General features: G+C 43.7%; 1 protein-coding gene across 1 annotated transcript in view; it reads left to right on the top strand.

Moving 5' to 3' along the window:
- Nucleotides 1-20,618, top strand: part of DGKQ (diacylglycerol kinase theta) — a 290,718-nt gene that overhangs the window by 105,220 nt on the left and 164,880 nt on the right. The window contains exon 3 of the mRNA XM_082243121.1: nucleotides 8,607-8,709. Within this exon, the coding sequence (XP_082099247.1) occupies nucleotides 8,607-8,709 (103 nt within the window). The remainder of the gene's footprint in view (nucleotides 1-8,606; nucleotides 8,710-20,618) is intronic.

Below are 20,618 nucleotides of genomic sequence, written 5' to 3'. Positions count from 1 at the left end.
TGGCTTATCTGGCATGTCTGGATTTCTCTCCTACCTCAATCCCAAGAATTAGTGCATCTCCGGACAACATTGTTGACACTCCTCAAGCCATTCTGGATGCCTTCACATCCTTTTATACCAAACTATACTCGACAACTGTTCAATATGAAGACCATTCACTATCTGCTTATTTAGCTGCTATCTCCCTTCCTTTATTGATTGAGAAATGTAGTGGGGAGCTGGATGCGCCTCTCACCAGGGAGGAGATAGTTAGCCATTGGGCAAATGCCACAACATAAAACCCCTGGCCCTGATGACTTCCCTACTGAATGGTATGGTAGAGTACATTTAAACACACTGGGCCCCGCCTCTTACGCACCTCCAAGGCAGCTTTGGAGGCAGGAGCCCCCCCCCCCCCCCCCCCCTCAATGCTAGAGGCTCTAATTGTCCTCATTCTTAGACCACATAAGGACCCTTTGGACTGTGACACTTACAGTCCCATCTCATTACTTACTGTGGATGTGAAAATATTGGCGAAGGTGATTGCTAACCGATTAAATAGAATAATTCCTTCCCTGGTACAGAATGACCAGGGAAGTTTTATCCCCGGCCGCTCTACGAATGAACATATGTAGACTCTTTCAGAGCATACAATATCCCCACACCCAGTCCTTCACCCGGGTGATTGCGTCTTTAGACACTTGTAAAGCATTCGACAGTGTTCAATGGCCTTACCTGTTTAAGGTCTTACAACTTTATGGATTCGGACCTTGGCTGACTGCCTTTATCTGGCTTCTTTACACTAACCCGATGACCAGGGTCCGGATTAAGGCCTCAGTCTCCCCGGCGTTCTCCGTCTCCAGGGGAATGAGACAGGGATGCCCCCTGTCTCCACTCTCTTTTGCATTGGCCTTTGAGCCACTAGCCATTTGTATACGCTCCACGTCTGGTATAAGGGGTCTCATTATTGGTACCATAGAGGAGCAAATTTCACTGTGTGCCGACGATACCCTCATATACTTGGCTGACCCCTCTGAGTCCTTGTGTGCCCTTTTGCAGGAGATGGAGGATTTGGGCAGATTCTCCGGCTTCCGGATCAATTGGTCCCAGTCCAGTCTCTTTCCCTTGGATCCGGGGGCAGAGCAGGTGATTCATCCGGGCTCCCAGCTCCAAGTGGCCCACTCATTTCGCTACTTAAATGTGATAGTGCAACTACCCTTTACACTCTTATGTGACTAACAATCTATGCCCTCTCATCACACAACTTCAACACCGCACAAATCAATGGATGAATCTCCCACTAGACCTCATGGGTAGAGTCAATTTACTAAAAATTATTTTCCTCCCAAAGCCCTTTTTATGTAGTAGCTAATGCGGCCTGTAAAATTCCTAAGACTTTATTTAAGCAAATTGATTCCCTCTTTACAACTTTCCTCTGGAATCGACAGGCCCCCAAGATAGCCCTGGAAGTTCTAAAGCTGCTTTCTCAACTAGCCGGCTTAGCCTTTCCAAATTTTCATCTGTTATCTAGCATCCCAACTGGTGGTGGTGGTGCATGAGTGGCTGCACCCCTCTCCAAACAACGCTTGTACTAATACAGAAGCCGCTATAGCTTCCTCACTCAAATCTTTACGCAACATCGTCTGCCGCAGACAACTCCCGGCTGGTCCAGGTACAACGATGTTACAAACTTCTGTATCTTTCTTTAAAATAGCGGTGACCCACTTTTCTAAGGAAACGTGGATCTCCTCTCCCAGTGATCCACTCTGGCATAATGCCATGTTGAACGAATTTATTAGAGATCCCTCATCCACAATACTGGATTGTCAAAGGCGTTAAATATCTTTGCCATTTATACACAGCACAAGGCCTTAAGTCCTTTAATCAATTACAGGAAGATTTTGGCTCCCCCCTCATTTTTTATTTATTTATTTATTTATTTTTTATTTTTTTATTTTCAACTTCGTCATGCAATACAAGCACAGTTTGGCTCACTCACACTCCCACTACGGATGGCCCCCTTTAAAAAGTTACTTAGGAACTCAGACACTACTAAACTGATCTCTCAATATTATTCCACGTTGATGGCTGACTCTAATCCTAGGTTTTTGATGGCACTGACTCTATGGGCTGCTCATTCAGCTCACGGAGGATGACCGGACCAAATTTGCAGATACTTAAAAAAAAACTTGGTTATAGCTTCTAGAGATAGTTATACAGATAAAAATATTCCATCACAGTCATTTCACCCCCAATCGAATGTGTAAAATGGGATTAAGATCCACCTCGGAGTGCTTCAGAGGCTGTGGAGCTGAGGCAGATTTTTTCCATTGTTTCTGGTCCTGCCTACTGGTCTTCTCATTCTGATCCACAGTCGACTCCTTTTTTATCTACTGTCCTTGATGTCCCCAATATCTTACATCCTAAAAATTGTCTACTGGGTATCTTTGGCTAATTTTCTCCAAATATACGAAACAATTGTTGCGTATTCTGTACTTTTTTGCTAAAAAGACTGTCATCCTAAGCTTGAAGGGAACCTCGGGACCTACTATAAGCCACCTGGCTCCAATTGGTCAACAATAGCCTACCGCTATATAAACTGACCTTTTGAACTATGAAAATGCCCTTTTCTTTTTGACAAAATCTGGAACAGTTGGATGTCCAGCACCCTTACCTTGTCGCCTCCGGGCTCGGTAGGATAGTCCTATAATGTCACTATTTTTCATCTTTTCACATGGCTGAGTGATCTGCTGTACGTTCATATGCCTTTACAGGATTTCAAAATCGAACTTCAAAGCTAAAGATGTATTCCATTCAATACATATAATTTGTGAGTGGGACCTGGGAGGCACTGTTGAATTTTGGTTGCAGTTGCAACTGCTTTTATTGCTGTCTGTTGCTTTTCTTTTACAAAACCTTAATAAACATATCTTTAAAAAAAGTGTTCATAAATTGTTTTCCAGGTTTGATCTATATATATATATATATATATATATATATATATATATATATATGTATATATATATATATATATATATATATACACACCTATGTCTTTGTTTGCTGTCGTGTTACTCTTGGCTGTGCCCACCCTTTAGAACAAGTTTGCTACTGTTTGAAATGGAATGTAACACTCTTGGCAGACATTAGATATGTATATTTGTTTACCATATATAGTTGCTTTCTTGTAAGAAGTCATCTTTCCCCTTTAGGGAAAGCATGACTGAACTTGTTAACATCATGCTTTGTTTAGCTGGAACTGCAAATATAATACGTTTTTGGCAAGGTGCAGGTGAACAACTTTGAACATTTTCCAAACTACGCAACACAAAGCAGGGAACAGGATCGTTGTGACATGGGTTTTCATAATACAGAATTACGCAGTGAGTTTCAGAGTCTAAACCAGCAGAAATCTTTTTTTCAAATCTTGATCTTTCCAGAATAATAAATTGTTATAAATATTTGAGGATTGTCGGCTTTCAGTGACCAGACTAAGTTTAGTGTTTTTTAAAAAATCTGCTTTGCCTGTAAATGGTATGTTTGTATAATGGGGAAAAACTGGAACCGGTTTTACAGGTGCCATTGAATACATTTTTAAGCTGAACTCTAAAACTCTTAAAATAGATGAAATACACATTTGTTAGCTTTTTTACCTGACGAACATGTACTTTAGTGCACCATATTGTACACTGTATGTATTTTGCTTGCACTTTGTCTGTTCTATAACTATGATGAAGCAGAGTTGGCTTAGTTGAGGTTAGGGGCAGAGTATGTGCTGCGTACCCAAGAAATGTGCTTAACCGCAAAACCTAGGTATAGAATATATTAAAGCTGAATTGCAGATATGGCATTCACATCATAGTTACATTGGTCCCAGTTTGAACTGATAATAACTATGCATATGCCATACCTGTGGTGGGATCCCTGTAGAAAATGGAAATCACTGTAGTAGTCTCTGCTACTATTATGATCTCTGCTCTCTTCTGGGTCCTGTGAAATCAGCGGCTGCCATGCTACACAGTGAATACAGAAGGGGGTTTACTCATGCGGTACAACGCCATTCACAAAATCGCTTGCATTTTTTTTAATTAATGCAAGGCAATTCTCCTTTTGGACTTGGTGGAGATCTTGACATCATCACACTGTCTCTCCACCTTGTCAAATCAGAATGTCTTGCATTCATTGAGAAAAATATAAAGTGTTCTGTGACTGGCACCTGTGGTAACTATGAAGCAGAGCAGGTGCTTGGCACAGGACCCAGAAGGTAGCAGATGTCACTGTAGTAGCAGAGAATGCTACAGTGATTTTCAGCTCCACAGGTATGGAATATACCTACTTAAAGTGTTTGTAAAGGCTGAAAGTTTTTTACCTTCATGCATTCTGTGCCTACCCCCCCCACCCCCAAGCCTTACCTAAGCTCCCTGCAATCCAGCGATGATCACAATAGCCATGATGCTCCCTCCTTATTGACTGAGATAGCAGTGGGAGCCCATCCGATCCCACTGCTGTCAATCACAGCCAGTGAGCCAATGAGGAGAGAGTAGGGGGCGGGGCTGCCCCGACTCTGTGTCTTATGGATGCATAGAGCATTGACTCTAGAGCGAGCATGCAGCGGTGCCTCCAGGGCAAGCGGCTTTCTCTAGGGGCACTGTTCGAGGGGGATAAACCAGAAGCGCCAGCGGGGGACCCGAAAAGAAGAGAATTGGATAAGTATAACGTGTTTGTTGTTTTGTTTTTTAAAAGCTATAATACCGCTTTAAATTGGTCCAAATCTCAAAGGTTATAAAAAAATATCCAAGTCTTTGATGATCACCAGGAGCACCATCAAATCTATCATAACCAAATGGAAAGAACATGGCACAGCAGCAAACCTGCCAAGAGATGGCCACCCACCAAGACACACAGACCGGGCAAGGAGGGCATTAATCAGAGACGCAGCACAGAGACCTAAGGTAACCCTGGAGGAGCTGCAGAGTTCCACAGCAGAGACTGGAGTACCTGTACATAGGACGACAATAAGCCGTACGCTCCATAGAATTGGGCTTTATGGCAGAGTGGCCAGAAGAAAGCCATTGCTTTCAGCAAAACACAAAATGGCACGTTTTGACTTTGCGAAAAGGCATGTGGGAGACTCCCAAAATGTATGGAAGAAGGTGCTCTGTTCTGATGAGGCTAAAATTGAGCTTTTCAGCCATCAAAGAAAACTGTCTGGCGCAAACCCAACACAAACCCAACACATCACATCACCCAAAGAACACCATTCCCACAGTGAAACATGGTGGTGGCAGCATCAGGCTGTGGGGATGTTTTTCAGCAGCCGGGAATGGGAAACTGGTCAGAGTTGAGGGAAAGGTGGATGGTGCTAAATACAGGGATATTCTTGAGCAAAACCTGTACCACTCTGTGTGTGATTTGAGGTTAGGATGGTGGTATACCTTCCAGCAGGACAATGACCCTAATCACACTGCTAAAGCAACACTTGAGTGGTTTAGGGGGAAACATGTAAATGTGTTGGAATGTCCTAGTCAAAGCCCAGACCTCAATCCAATAGAAAATCTGTGGTCAGATTTAAAGATTGCTGTTCACAAGCGCAAACCATCCAACTTGAAGGCGCTGGAGCAGTTTTGCAAGGAGGAATGGGCAAAATCCCAGTGGTAAGATGTGGCAAGCTCATAGAGACTTATCCAAAGCGACTTGGAGCTGTGATTGCTGCAAAAGGTGGCTCTACAAAGTATTGACTTTAGGGGGTGAATTTAGGGGGTGCACATTGACTTTTTCTGTTATTTTGTCCTATTTGTTGTTTGCTTCACAATAAAAGAGAAAAAAAAAACTTAGAAGTTGTGGGCATGTTCTGTAATTTAAATGATGCAAATCCTCAAACAACCCATGTTAATTCTAGGTTGTGAGACAACAAAACATGAAAAATGCAAAGGGGGTGAATACTTTTGCAAAGCACTATGTATATGGTATATGTATGTGTATGTATGTGTGTGTGTATATATATATATATATATATATATATATATATATATATATATATATATGTGTGTGTGTGTATGTATGTATATATGTGTATGTATGTGTGCGTGTCTGTGTGTGTGTGTATATACAGTGGGTACGGAAAGTATTCAGACCCCCTTAAATTTTTCACTCTTTGTTATATTGCAGCCATTTGCTAAAATCATTTAAGTTCATTCTTCTTCCTCATGAATGTACACACAGCTCCCCATACTGACAGAAAAACACAGAATTGTTGACATTGTTGCAGATTTATTAAAAAAAAAAAACTGAAATATCACATGGTCCTAAGTATTCAGACCCTTTGCTCAGTATTTAGTAGAAGCCCCCTTTTGATCTAATACAGCCAGGAGTCTTTTTGGGAAAGATGCAACAAGTCTTTCACACCTGGATTTGGGGATCCTCTGCCATTCCTCCTTGCAGATCCTCTCCAGTTCTGTCAGGTTGGATGGTAAACGTTGGTGGACAGACATTTTTAGGTCTCTCCAGAGATGCTCAATTGGGTTTAAGTCAGGGCTCTGGCTGGGCCATTCAAGAACAGTCCCGGAGTTGTTGTGAAGCCACTCCTTCGTTATTTTAGCTGTGTGCTTAGGGTCATTGTCTTGTTGGAAGGTAAACCTTCGGCCCAGTCTGAGGTCCAGAGCACTCTGGAGAAGGTTTTTGTCCAGGATATCCCTGTACTTGGCCGCATTCATCTTTCCCTCGATTGCAACCAGTCGTCCTGTCCCTGCAGCTGAAAAACACCCCCACAGCATGATGCTGCCACCACCATGCTTCACTGTTGGGACTGTATTGGACAGGTGATGAGCAATGCCTGGTTTTCTCCACACATACCGCTTAGAATTAAGGCCAAAAAGTTCTATTTTGGTCTCATCAGACCAGAGAATCTTATTTCTCACCATCTTGGAGTCCTTCAGGTGTTTTTTAGCAAACTCCATGCGGGCTTTCATGTGTCTTACACTGAGGAGAGGCTTCCGTCGGGCCACTCTGCCATAAAGCCCCGACTGGTGGAGGGCTGCAGTGATGGTTGACTTTCTACAACTTTCTCCCATCTCCTGACTGCATCTCTGGAGCTCAGCCACAGTGATCTTTGGGTTCTTCTTTACCTCTCTCACCAAGGCTCTTCTCCCCCGATAGCTCAGTTTGGCCAGACGGCCAGCTCTAGGAAGGGTTCTGGTCATCCCAAACGTCTTCCATTTGAGGATTATGGAGGCCACTGTGCTCTTAGGAACCTTAAGTGCAGCAGAAATCTTTTTGTAACCTTGGTCAGATCTGTGCCTTGCCACAATTCTGTCTCTGAGCTCTTCAGGCAGTTCCTTTGACCTCATGATTCTCATTTGCTCTGACATGCATTGTGATCTGGAAGGTCTTATATAGACAGGTGTGTGGCTTTCCTAATCAAGTCCAATCAGTATAATCAAACACAGCTGGACTCAAATGAAAGTGTAGAACCATCTCAAGGATGATCAGAAGAAATGGAAAGCACCTGAGTTAAATATATGAGTGTCACAGCAAAGGGTCTGAATACTTAGGACCATGTGATATTTCAGTTTTTCTTTTTTAATAAATCTGCAACAATGTCAACAATTCTGTGTTTTTCTGTCAGTATGGGGTGCTATGTGTACATTCATGAGGAAGAAGAATGAACCTAAATGATTTTAGCAAATGGCTGCAATATAACAAAGAGTGAAAAATTTAAGGGGGTCTGAATACTTTCCGTACCCACTGTGTATATATATATATATATATATATATATATATATATATAAGTATATATTGCATTTTGTTTTTCTTTTAAAACCTGTGTATTTAGCTTTTTGCCTGGAGTTTGACTTTAGAGCAACATCAGCACAACACCACAATTTCTGCATTCTGGATGCATTTTGCATATGTACTCACACATGTTTTTGATGTGTTTTTTCCTTTTATTTATTTTTATATATATATGCATTTTGACTCTTGAAACATCATTTCCCTTCAGAATGATGTGCATTTACATGTGGTATGATGTGTTCCAAGTGAAACAAAAAAGAATTGGAACTAACTGCACTGGTGTGAACTAGGGCCATTGGAATACATAGCAAGCACTGTGCATAAATGTTGGATGCAATTTAAAAACGCACTGGAGAAGTAGCAGTTTTTATATTCTGTAAACCAAACAAATACTGTATTAAATGTTACATAAAAAGAGTAAAAAAGAAAAAAAAAAAAAGCACTGAAAAGCACCCCTTGGACCTTTTCCCAATTAACCATGATGAACATTGCCTCCTTAAATTAACCTGCTGCAGCCTGAATTCCAAAAGCTAAAGTTTATTCATTACTTTTGTAAAAAGACTGTATGTGAATTCTTTTGGCTGAAATTAAAAACCAGACATTTCAAGTTACATGTGCAAAATTGGCTAGTTATCTCTAAGCAAACTGAATCAATGTCCTTCATCTGTGTGCAATAATGCAGGTATTTCTTGATTCACATGTTGTGGTTAGACGCTTTGCAACTTGTAATGGTGCCTAAAGAACTGGCAGACTTGCTGTATTTCTGTGGTATTTGTAATGTTTTCCGGAATATAACTAAACCCAAGTGTAACCATACTTTTCAATTCTGTTGACAGGTCCCTGTTTCACATTGCTTTCGTCCACCTGGACATCACAAAAAGAAGTTCTGCGCAGTCTGTAGAAAACTTCAGGAAGATAGTTTGTCCTTACGGTGTGAAGGTACATTTTTTAGACACATATTTGGTTTAGGCATGGATGATGAATGCAGTGTGGTAATATCTCTTTACCAGACATCAGTTTAAGCTTTTTTTTTTTTTTTTTTTTTTTTTTTTTAATCATTGGCTGAAAATTCTGTGGGAAAAATATTGTACGTTTAGGAAAAATGTAATGATCTAATTTTTGTTTTTGTAAAGATTGTCGTCTAGAAACAAACACTGGAACGAAGACTGTTGTATCAAAGAGACAAGAGTAAAGGCCCGTACACACGTAGCGATTGTCGGCTGTAAATATTCGGCCACCGGCCGATCGGCCAATTGTCGGCTTGTTAGTATGATGCTTCCGACAACCGACTGCGACTTTTCGGCCGAACAGAATCTGGTGTGCAGACTTTAAAATTTTTGTTGGCCAACACCAGAACGGCCGATTGTTCCTCAGTCAGTACAGAATTCAGCCGACAAACAGCAGATGAGCAAGACTGGGCATGCTCAGAGAAGAAAAAACACACGGAAAGTTAACCAGCACATGATATCACTTCTGCAGTCGGCTGTTGTTGGCCGGCAAAATTTGTGTGCAGTCTTTAGCACTTTTCAACCGACAGGACAGCACCGGACAAAAGACGGCCGATCGTTCGGCCGACATTCGGTACGTGTGTACGGGGCTTTACACAGTAATTTCATGACAAAGAGTTTTTGTGGCTTTCTTTGTCAAGAATAAATGTATTTTATTAGGTATAACAAAGGCTTTTAGATTAAAAAAGAGAGTAAATAAAACCCCCCAGACTCAGAGGATACACACAAATAGACGACAAGGTGCATTAAGACTTTGCATACCTGACAAACAAACAGAAAACGTATAACACAATTACGTCCAGACGCAAAGTCTCTTGACACACAGGGCTTTATCACGGCAAAATCACTGCTATCTATAATGTCCCCAATCTGTTGTATCCGGTGTTCTAAAATTTCATCAGACCCATGAAAATTCCGGACCCTCGTCACGTAACAACTCACTTGTGTAGATCTCCTTGCAATCTCAAACTGGAGATAGCTTGATATGGTAATGTTTGTTCCCCTAAACCATAATATATACAATCTAAATCCTATAGCTCTGCACATTCCTCATCCGTTGGAGTTGTAGAAGTAATTGGATATTCCCAATGGTGGGTAGATGTATTTAACTACATTCTCCACATTTCATATCCATAATTATGTCTTTCCAATAGAGCAGTGTAGTGAATCCAAGTACATCTTGGACTTTGGGAGGAAGAAGAGGTATTCACCTTCTCAATGCACCTTGGCCACGTACACACGCGGTTAAGGTACGTCTGTGATGTACTGTTGGTATGGAGAGGAGACAAACAAGATCTGCACAGAGTCATCAACTAGTTAAATAGCAATGACCATATTATCCACCTTACCCCTATACCTTTGACCATGGACAAATCTACTTCCTAGACCTGTGGATTACCATTGAGGATGGACTACTAGTCATCTGTACATTTCGTTAAGAGTCTGTGGCCAAGCAGATAGCCACCACCATGACTGGCTCAAAAATGGGATTCCAGTTGGCTAGTTTCTTGGTATTAAATGTAGCAGGATTTCCAGCCATTGCGCTGGATGTGGGTCCGCCAGGGTTACCGCTAGTAACAGCACATTTAAGCATGTTCTCCAAGTGTGAGCACTGAGACAAGAAACAGTCCAGCATCTTTGGTTTTTGTATTTATTTTAGGAACTTGGATGGGAGAAGGGAATGAGTGGGATACTTCTCTGGCTCGACTATACACAATGTAATGGGACAACTGAGAAAAATGCCTCTTGACACTGACTTGACGCTGGCTGAATGCCGGTCAATGCCGTTTCGCGTTTGTTAACACTGACTTGCTGTCTGTGAACTTGAACTGACTTCTGACACTTTCTTGTGACTCAAAAGTCCTTTGTACTGCTCCCTTTAGCCTTCCCGGCTGAGGTAGCTATTTGTAAGCACTGCTGCAACTCTTAACTCTTCAAGGCCCACACACACTGGCACCCTCTTTCTTTTCAGGGTCTAAACACTGGCACCCCCTTTCTATAACTTCTGCACAGGTTAGCTGACTCCTGGATCCCTCTGATGTTCCGGAGTGGTCCCCTATTCTAGACAGACCCCGGGGCAGTCTACAGTACTCACGACACAGCTTTCCTGGAAACTCCGACCCCTACAGCTCCGCTTGGTCCTCAGCACACTGGATTCCTCTCTGCAGCTCAGCTCAACCCTATGTCCTCTAGGACAGCCACCTAGGATATCCGTTCCACGCTGACAGGAGGAGAGACAGCCGTCACCTCCCTCCTGGCACTCTGCTTCCCACCAAAGACCCCCTGTCATGTGCTCCCCTCAGATTTATATCCCCTTCCCAGGATGCATTGTGGCAGAATCTGCCCTCTGGGATGGATACAAGCCCTGGTGTGCTATTGGACAGGTTTCCTCCACTGTCCAATGAGAGCCCCCATTGGATACAGTGGGGAGACTCCCCAACTCAACAGTCACACCTGAGAACACATGACAGCCTGCCTGAATAATTGGAACCGCTGATAAGCAGACAAGGTCTCCCCTATAGGTTAACTAGCACCTACCTAGGAGGGTGCTGCATCAACAAAACTGTGTGAAACCAAGTTAATATAGGAGGGAAATTAACTCTACAGAAGTTTTCGTGAATGTGAATATTGACACAGATCCATAAAGCAAAACCTTTGTGATGAATTAGAGCCAGACCTTCTCGTCCACATCAGTGCCTGACCTCACAAATGCGGTTTTGGAAGAATGGTCAAACATTTCCCATTTACACACTTCTAAACCTTGTGGACAGCCTTCCCAGAAGAGTTGAAGCTGTTATATCTGCAAAGGGTGGGCCAACTCAATATAGAATCCTACGGGCTAAGACTGGGGTGTCATTAAAGTTCATGTGCGTGTAAAGACAGGCGTCCCAATACTTTTGGTAATATAGGGTGAGCCAACACAATATTGCACCGCACAAATTAAGACTGGGATGCCAGTAAAGCTCATGTGGCTGTAAAGGCAGACGCCCCAATAGTTTTGCTAAAATAGTGATTTTTCCTTTAGTATAAGATCTTGCCCCTTTAAGTAGAGATGGAATGGGTTTATTGTATCCCAATTTCTACCACGCTACATGCTGCTGCTCCCTTGGTTTTCTTGGCTGGCTTCCACGGGCTGCTCATGTGTTCTAACCAATTGCCCTAACTACATGTTTAAGTGGATATGATATGTGAATTATGCAGCTGTTTAATACATCTACTTAATATTTGAACAGCAGTGAGTAAGGAAACTAGTAGGCCTTAGGGTTCAAGACGTACTATATGTTTGCTGCTTCACTATACTGTTTCTTCCTTGCCTTTCCATGCTTGCTTGCTGACTGTCTGTATGCTATAACCAACCGCTCAAACAATCTGCTTTATTTCTGCTGCATATAGAGACCTTATAACAACTGGATCCTGCTAGCTACAGTTGCACATCTTTATTGACTGTACTTGGATTCATGACATTGCTCTATTGGAAAGATATAATTATGGATATGAAATGTGGAGTTATTAAATACATCTACCCACCATTGGGAATATCCAATTACTTCTACAATTCCAATGGATGAGGAATGTGCAGATTGGAGACATTATAGATTGTGGCAATTTTGCCACGGTACAGCACTGTGTGTTGAGAGACTTGACGTCCGGTTGGTTGTTTGTAATTGTATTATGTGTTTTCCATTTGTTTGTCAGGTAGGCAAAGTCTTTATGCACCTTTTCTGTTTGTGCGTGTGTGTATCCTCTGAGGCTGGGGGTTAATATATACCCTTTTTTTTAACCACTTCAGCTCCGGAAGCCCCCTTCCGGACTAGGCCATTTTTTTTGCAACCTGGCACTGCATTGTTTTAACTGACAATTGCGCGGTCGTGCGACACATTACCCAAAAAAACGTTTATGCCTTTTTTTTTTGCTAGAAAAAGAGCTTTCTTTTGGTGGTTTTTGATCACCTTTTGCGTTTTTGTTTTTTTTGTTGCACTGTAAACAACAAAAGTGCAACTAATTTGAAAAACAATATTTTTTACTTTGTTATAAAACACATCCAGTAAAAAAATAGAATTTCTTCGTCAATTTAGGCCAATATATATTCTGCTACATGTTTTTGGTAAAAAAAATCCCAATAAGCGTATATTGATTAGTTTGCGCAAATGTTATAGTGTCTACAAACTATAGGACAGATTTATGGACTTATTTATTTTTTATTATTACTAGTAATGGCGGCAATCAGCGATTTTTAGTGGGACTGAGACATTGCAGGGGACAAATGTGACACTGACACTTTTTGGGGACCAGTGAAGCCAATACAATGATCACGGTATAAATGACACTGGTATAGAGAAGAGGTTAACCATATGCTCATAGGGAGTGCTTTCTAACTGGGGGGGAATGCTGTGACTGGAGGAAAACAAAGATCTGTGTTTCTGCTTAGCATTCCACGTGCGCCCCAGAGTGGAAGATGTGAATCACTTACAGGTACGTAATTTTGTGCTTTAGTGCCACCCTGCCGCAATATATGTACGTGGGGTGGTCCTTATGCTGTTATTCTAAAAGTGTTTTTCTATACATAATAAAATTAATACATTTATTCTTGACAAACCCAACCACAAAAACTGTGTTATTGAAATAGCTACTGCGTTACTCTGGTTTCTTGATACATGGGTCTTTGTTCTAGAGTTAGGTGTCATTGGCAGCAGGTTAGGAGGTACAAAACAACATACAATATATGTAATTTTATTTTAGATAATATTTTTTCCCACTTTTCGCTGTTTCTTTTTGGACTTACTGTATATGCCAAAAGCTGAGAGGAGAGGGATTGTGAGCTCTCTTGGTTTACTTTTACCATATGTACACTTACTGAAAGGGTAGCTCCACTTTCATGGGGAAAAAAATAGAAAATTAAAAAAAATAATAATAATTTAGCATATATAATTGTGGCTCATATTGTAATTGAATGTTATTAAAAATCACCTTTCCTTTTCAGTCTGCAGCTCTGTAATTTTCTGTAAAATGCAATGCAATATGGCTACCTGGAGGTGTTCTGTACATAATGTCTCCCCAGAAAAATATTTTCTCTATCGTTCATTGACGGACACAGCTCCTAAACTTCTTAACCATTGGGTTCTACTGCCCTCTACAGAAGTAGGATGCTAGGCAGAAAAAAAGCTTGACTCCGTCTATGGGCAGTCCCAGGGGGTATACTCCCACTCTCAGCTATAGGCACTAGTCAGAAGCAAGGGCCACGTTCCATGCTGGGAATTTCAGTCCTGGCAGTTTTTTCCTTTTCAATGGATTTTTCTTATTTTACTGTGAGAATCTACAAACAACTGTTGGACTGGGCGATGGGCTGGATATTTTTTCAAATCCAGTGGTCAACCCAGTCTGGCCAGCGAGCGCGCGCAGTCGTCCTCAGCTCATCTCCATAGCCCCACTAGATGAGGGCTGGCCTGCAAGCAAAACATTGCGTGAGGTAGCAGTGTTCCTCCTGGCCGACAGCCCCCCTCAATGGAGAGGAGGTTCTGTCTGTAGCAGTGCCCACCCTGTTCTTGGTATGGTAAGTAGCTATACTCTAGAGGGTTTTGGGGTGGATATGGGCCCCTCCCTGAGACGGTCAGACCCCGGGGTTCTTCTCCCCATGCAGCGCCCCCCCTCTCTCGGTGGTCCCTGCAGACACTTAGCCCCCATCTGCCTACCCCCCCCCCCATTTCCCATGGTATGGCTATACCACCTTTTGAGGTCAGTCTGGGGTGCTGAACTGGTGATAGGGGTGGGTGGGGGGCATGCCACTGTCCTTTGGGAGGAGGCTCCCCCTGGTGGGGGCTCCTGCAAGGCCCCCCTTCCTGCTGGTGTCGTTTTTCGAGGCTATTGGTACCCCTCCTGGGCTCCCAGGAGCCGCATAGTGCCACAATTTTCTTGTAGCCTGTGTGCTGTAGATTCAGTGGCCATGTTTGTGTAGCCTTGGCGGCCATTTTCTAGTGGTTTCTTATCGCTAATAGCGGCGGCCATGACTGTGAAGCATATATGGGTGGTGATTTTGGCGGTGGGAGCCCCTCCTTATCCCCTGGTGCTGACTCCTGGATCTTTCTCTTCCTGATCGCCGTATGTGTGTGCAGATAGCCTGGTGCTGAAGTGCCTGATAAGTGGGTGGTGAGTCTGGTGGGGTCCTCTCCCTCTCTGCTATGAGATCAGTTGGTGCTCTGTGCCTGGCGACCTGTGGTGCTGCCAGCGTGGTGGGGGTGTCCCTAGCAGTGTTTTTACACCTTTTTTTGTGGGGCCCCCTTTTTTCACTCCCTACCTAAGCCCCTCTCAGAGGCTACCGGGCCCTTCGAGCCCCAACAATCGCTTAATGCACTGACAGCGGTCCTGGAGTCTTTGGAATCCAAACTGAATTTGGTCCTGGGGAAACGGGCTAGCAAAAAGCATCCCCCGCCTTCACCTGCCTCATCTGTCTCATCAGATTCTGAATCTGATTTGGCCGCTGCGGACGCGAGTCACCCTGCTGGGTCTGTGTCCACACACCCTGATTTCTCAGATAGTGAGGATGATTCCTCTGTTCCTGTAGCCACGCATGAAAAGGCGCTGGTGGATGCATTGATTGTATCTGTGCGTGGGACTTTAAAAATGGAGGATGCGGCTAATGCCGCATTGGAGGCGTCGGTTCCATTTGGCACCAAGAAGCCCTCCAGAGCGGCAAGGGTTTTCCCCTTTCTCGCCTATTTTGACAAAATTGTCGCTAAACAGTGGGGTTGTCCAAAACACCCCCCTTTTGGTTCCTAAGTGTTTCGCAATGCGGTACCCATATTAGGATTCCCTGCTTAAGAAGTGGACTGTCCCACCTGTGGTGGACTCTCCGGTTTCTAGGTTAAGCAAAGCAACCATGATTGCGGTTGAGGAGTCCCCGCCCTTAAGGACCCGTCTGACAGAAAAGCGGAGGCTGTGGCCCGCCATATGTACACCGTTGGCTGATTTTGAACTTAGGCCAGTTTATACTATTGCCCTGGTGTCGCAAACTCTGACCGAGTGGGCCAAGTACTTACGCCGGGACCTGGAGGGGGAGAAGCTTCCCCCTGCCTTTGCTGAGCTGGCGGACCAGTTGGTCCAGGGCCTGCAGTTTGTCTGTGATGCCTCTTTGGATGCAGCTCCTCTGATTGCGAGGCTGTCTCAGCAGTGGCTTAAATGCTGGTCTGCGGACCAGACTTCTAAGAAGATCTTATCTGACCTCCCCTTCCTAGGGGGATCACCTGTTTGAAGCTTCCCTGAATTACATCATTAAGGGTCTCACAGGGGGGTAGAGTACCTTTCTTCCACAGGCTAGTAGGGGTAAGGAGCCCCGTCGTAGATGTGCTCCATGCTTCTCGGCTCATAAGTTTTTTTTTGGCCCTCAGGGTCTCAAGGCAAGGGATCCTCCTCCGAATGATTTAGAAGAACCTGGTCTGGCAAGCCGAGAGCGGGCTTCAGCAGACCTGCGGACAAGGCTCCCTCAGCATTAAGGGGCGCCCTCACCTGTATGTGGGATGAAGGAACGTCTTTGCTGGTTTCTGGACCTCCCTGGTACAGGACAAGAGGGTTCCACAAAGTCATACGGTCCGGCTACAAGATCGAGTTTTGTGCTTACCATCCAGGAAAGGTTTTTTCCCACCAACTTGCGCCTATTCCCAGATCGCTTACAGGTTTGTTTTGGGGCAGTGCAAGACTTGCCGAGCCAAGGGGTGATTGTCCCGGTTCTGACTTTGGAATGTTTTCAGGGGTTTTATTCAAACCTGTTTACAGTCCCCAGGAAGGAGAGCAAGGTGCATCAAGTTCTGGACCTCAAGGCGCTAAACAGCTTTGTGCGGGTGCAGAAGTTCCGAATGGAGTCCATTCATACTATAGTGGCATCCCTGCATTTGGCGGGATCTTCTTGCCTTATTGACATCAAGGACGCTTACCTTCACATTCCAATATGTGCTGGTCACCAGCGCTTCCTCTGCTTTGCGGTGAGAGAGGAGCATTTTCAGTTTATGGGCGTTACCCTTTGGTCTCACCTCCGCTCTTTGGGTCTTCACAAAAGTGTTGGCCCCCGGTGCAGGCATTGTTGCGTTATGCCCCATACACACGTGCAGATTATCTGCAGACTTTTGTCTGCAGACTTACCTTTTCTATGTAGTGCAAGGGCCTGCCGGATTGCATACAAATTGAAAGTATTTAGGTTTGACCTCATATTATATGGTTTTGGTAAGTCTGCAGACAAAAGTCTGCAGATAATCTGCACGTGTGTATGGGGCATTAGCGGGAGACTGCAGTACTGGTGTATCTGGACGATCTTCTGTTGCGAGCGGATTCTCGGACTGCTCTGGTGGACAAATTGAAGATTACTCTGCAAACGTTGAGGGAGTTTTGGTTGGGTTCTGAACCTTCATGGTTCTGCCCACAAATCTGGACTATCTGGGTCTGACTCTGGACTCGGCCTTAGCCAGAGTGTTCCTTCCACTGGAGAAACTCCAGAAACTGCAGGAAGCAATTCAGTTTGTTATCCAGCATACGGTCATCCCTTCAGACTTACATGCGGGTGCTTGGCCTGATGGTGTCTGCCTTTTGAGGCAGTTCTGTTTGCACAGTTCCACACGAGATCTATGCAAAGAGAGATTCTGGTCAAATGGGACAAGAATCCACAGTCTATAGACAATCTGATCCATCTGAGCCAGGATACGAGGATCCCTGATCTGGTGGCTTCGTTCTCTGGCACTTCGTCAGGGCAAATCCTTTCTCCCCCTGTACTGGACGGTGGACACCACGGATGCTAGCCTGTCCAGGTAGGGAGGCATCCTCGGAAAAGATTCTGCTCAGGGGGTCTGGACACTCAAAGAGTCTGGACTGCCGATCAATGTACTGGAGCTCCGATCGATCAGATTTTGTCTGAATCATTGAGGGATCGACTTCAGGGGTGTTCAATCGGACAATGCCTTGGCTGTGGCCTATGTCAATCAGCAAGGGGGCACAAGAAGGTGTGCAGAATGTTTTGTTCCAGCCATCTTTGCTGTACACATTCCATGGGTGGAAAATTGGCAGGCGGATTACCTCAGTTGACAGGCGTTGGACCAGGGGAAATGGTTTTTCATCAGTTGTGCCTCTGGTGGGGTACTCCCAATGTGGACTCGTTGGACTCTTGTCTCAACAGGAAGGTGCAGAGATTTGTGGCACGGTCTCGGGACCCTCTGGCGGGCGTCACAGATGCGCTGGTGGCCCCGTGGGGTCAGTATCGTCTTATTTATGCCTTTCCCTCTCTCAAGCTTCTGCCAAGACTTCTGCGCAGGATAGAGGCAGATGGGATTCTGGTCATCTTAGTGGCTCCAGACTGGCCTCGCCGGTCTTGGTACGCCGATCTGGTACGGCTGGTCACCGATGTTCCTTGGAGACTTCCTTTCAGGGAAGATCTGCTGTCCCAAGGGCCAATCTTCCATCCTGCTTTACAGTTACTGGCTTTAACGGCTTGGCTGTTGAAAGCCAGGTGCTGAAAGATAGAGGTTTGTCTGATTCAGTGATTCCTACGCTGTTAAAAGTAGTCGTCAACCGATATCGGTTTTTCGTTGCCGATACCGATATTTTGGCCAATGCATATCAGTATCGGGCCGATATGCGCCGATATTTTGAACATTTAAAGTTTTGCAAAATAAATGCAAATTTCATCACAAATCTGTTACTGAACATGTTAAAGTTTGTTTATTAACATTTTTAACATTAAAGGCTCGTTCTTCACACCTTAACTGCATGAAAACTGATAGGATAAACTGCACTTGCAGGGACATCAGAAATCCATATTATCTGATTGTGAATGATGCATAAACTGCTGCAGTAGTGCACTCACTCACTGCAATAATTTTAAATCAATACTGCAGTGCAGTCAGTGCAGAACTGCTAGAAAAAAAGCTAGACAGTGTATTGGAGTCAGTGGACTACCACTGCAGTAGTGCACTCACTGCAATGATTTTAAATCACTACTGCAGTCAATGCAAAACTGCTTGAAAAAAAGCTAGACAACAGCTAGACAGTGGCTTGGACTGGAGACAGTGGACTACTGCTGCAGTAGTGCACTCACTGCAATGATTTACTGTAGTCAGTGCAAAACTGCTAGAACAAAATCTAGACAAACAGCTAGACAGTGGATTGGAGTCAGTGGACTCCCACTGCAGTAGTGTACTCACTGCAATGATTTTAAATCACTACTGTGGTCAGTGAAAAACTGCTAGAAAAAAAGCTAGACAGTGGATTGGGCTGGAGTCAGTGGACTACTGCTGCAGTAGTGCACTCACTGCAACTACTGCATTCAGTGCAAAACTGCTAGAAAAAAAGCTAGACATTGGATTGGAGTGGACACTATTACTACTACACTTTTCAATACTCCCAGTTGAGGAGAACAATATTATACTGCAGAAAGCATAACATTTCAGCATGTTCATGTTCACCTGCTAAAGGGCTTCTGTTTTTTTTTTTTTATATAATGCTGCCACTTCATTAACATGCTCACTTGGTACAGGAGGAGAGGAGGACAGAGGAGCAGAGAGAGAGAGAGGTATCTTCTAGCATGGGAAGCAAGTCTTTTGGATCACCACTTCTTCTGTCAATTACAGGTTCCTTCAAATGGAGATTAAGTTCATCATCTAGGCTCATTTTTGCAGATTCAGAAGAATCCTCCGCATGAGGCCCCAATAAAACACTGAAAATGTCATGATCAATTTGATCACGATGAAAAAAATTCTCTTTTGTTCGTTATCGTCTTTTTGGACATTTTTCTGTTTTTGCAACATGCTGCTCTTTTAGATTATAAAATGCTGTTCTGGACTTGTCTTTTCGGCAGTAGCCTCCTGCACCTCCTGTTGAATATCTTCTGTCAGTAATTGTTTTGCCTTGGCCAATACATCATCAGAAGAGAAAGCATTGTTCTTGTATCAAGGATTCAAAAGACTTGCCAGCAAAATATTTTTAATCTCTTCATGCTTCTCAAAACATATATCAATCAAAGCTCTCTGGCTTGACAGACCATCATTTGAAAGTTGGAGGGTGTTGTGTGCCATGACACGGAGGTCTGACATATCAGCAAGCATTCCTTTCTGCATGTTTGCTCCGCTGTCTCAGAGGAGCACAAGCATCACTCTTCTTTGTTGATTACCCAGTCTTCAAGCATGCCTGGAAACATTTCTCTACTGTACTCAGTGTGGGATCCTTGCATCACTTTTGTATTAAACACCAATTGCCTTTTTGTCCATCTGCTGTCAATGAAGTGCCATGTAAGAATCATTGGTGACTCTGTTTGTCCTGACCAGCAGTCAGTCGTGAATGAGAGTGAGTTGCCAGCAGTCTCTGGTTGCAGCATAGCCTTTACTTTCTGAACGACTTTTTGGTGAATCTTTCCCAGCATTTCTTTTCAATAATACTTCTCACTCTTCAGTGTGTATCTTGGCTCAATTATGGACATCAACCGCTTAAATCCTGAGTCAGACACCATTGTAAATGGCTGGTTATCAGTGACCATCATCTCTGTGATTACTTTGTCCAGCAGTTGGGATCTTCGATCTGAATCTAGATAGTGACACATGTTTTTTTTCTGAAACCTATCTGTTATTGTTGCCTGGGATAGTGGAGGAGGTATTTCAAAATCACATTGATATTCATTTTGTTTTTTCTGTGCTGCATGATGTAATTCAATATGATGAACTCTTAGATGGGCCCAAAGATTTGACGTATTTTTGTTTTTTTGCAGTTACTGATGCCATGCTTATATTTGTTCATGTGTTGCACACTGCTGCTTTTCCAGGAGATGGTTGAGACGAGAAATAGTCCCAGACCACACTTTTACTTTTTCGGTCT

Source organism: Pelophylax lessonae (genome assembly GCF_965119305.1).
Source record: "Pelophylax lessonae genome assembly, chromosome: 1".
Classification (NCBI taxonomy): Eukaryota; Metazoa; Chordata; class Amphibia; order Anura; family Ranidae; genus Pelophylax; species Pelophylax lessonae.
The sequence above is the reverse complement of the archived record's forward strand: the minus strand, read 5'-3'. Positions and strand labels throughout refer to the sequence as shown.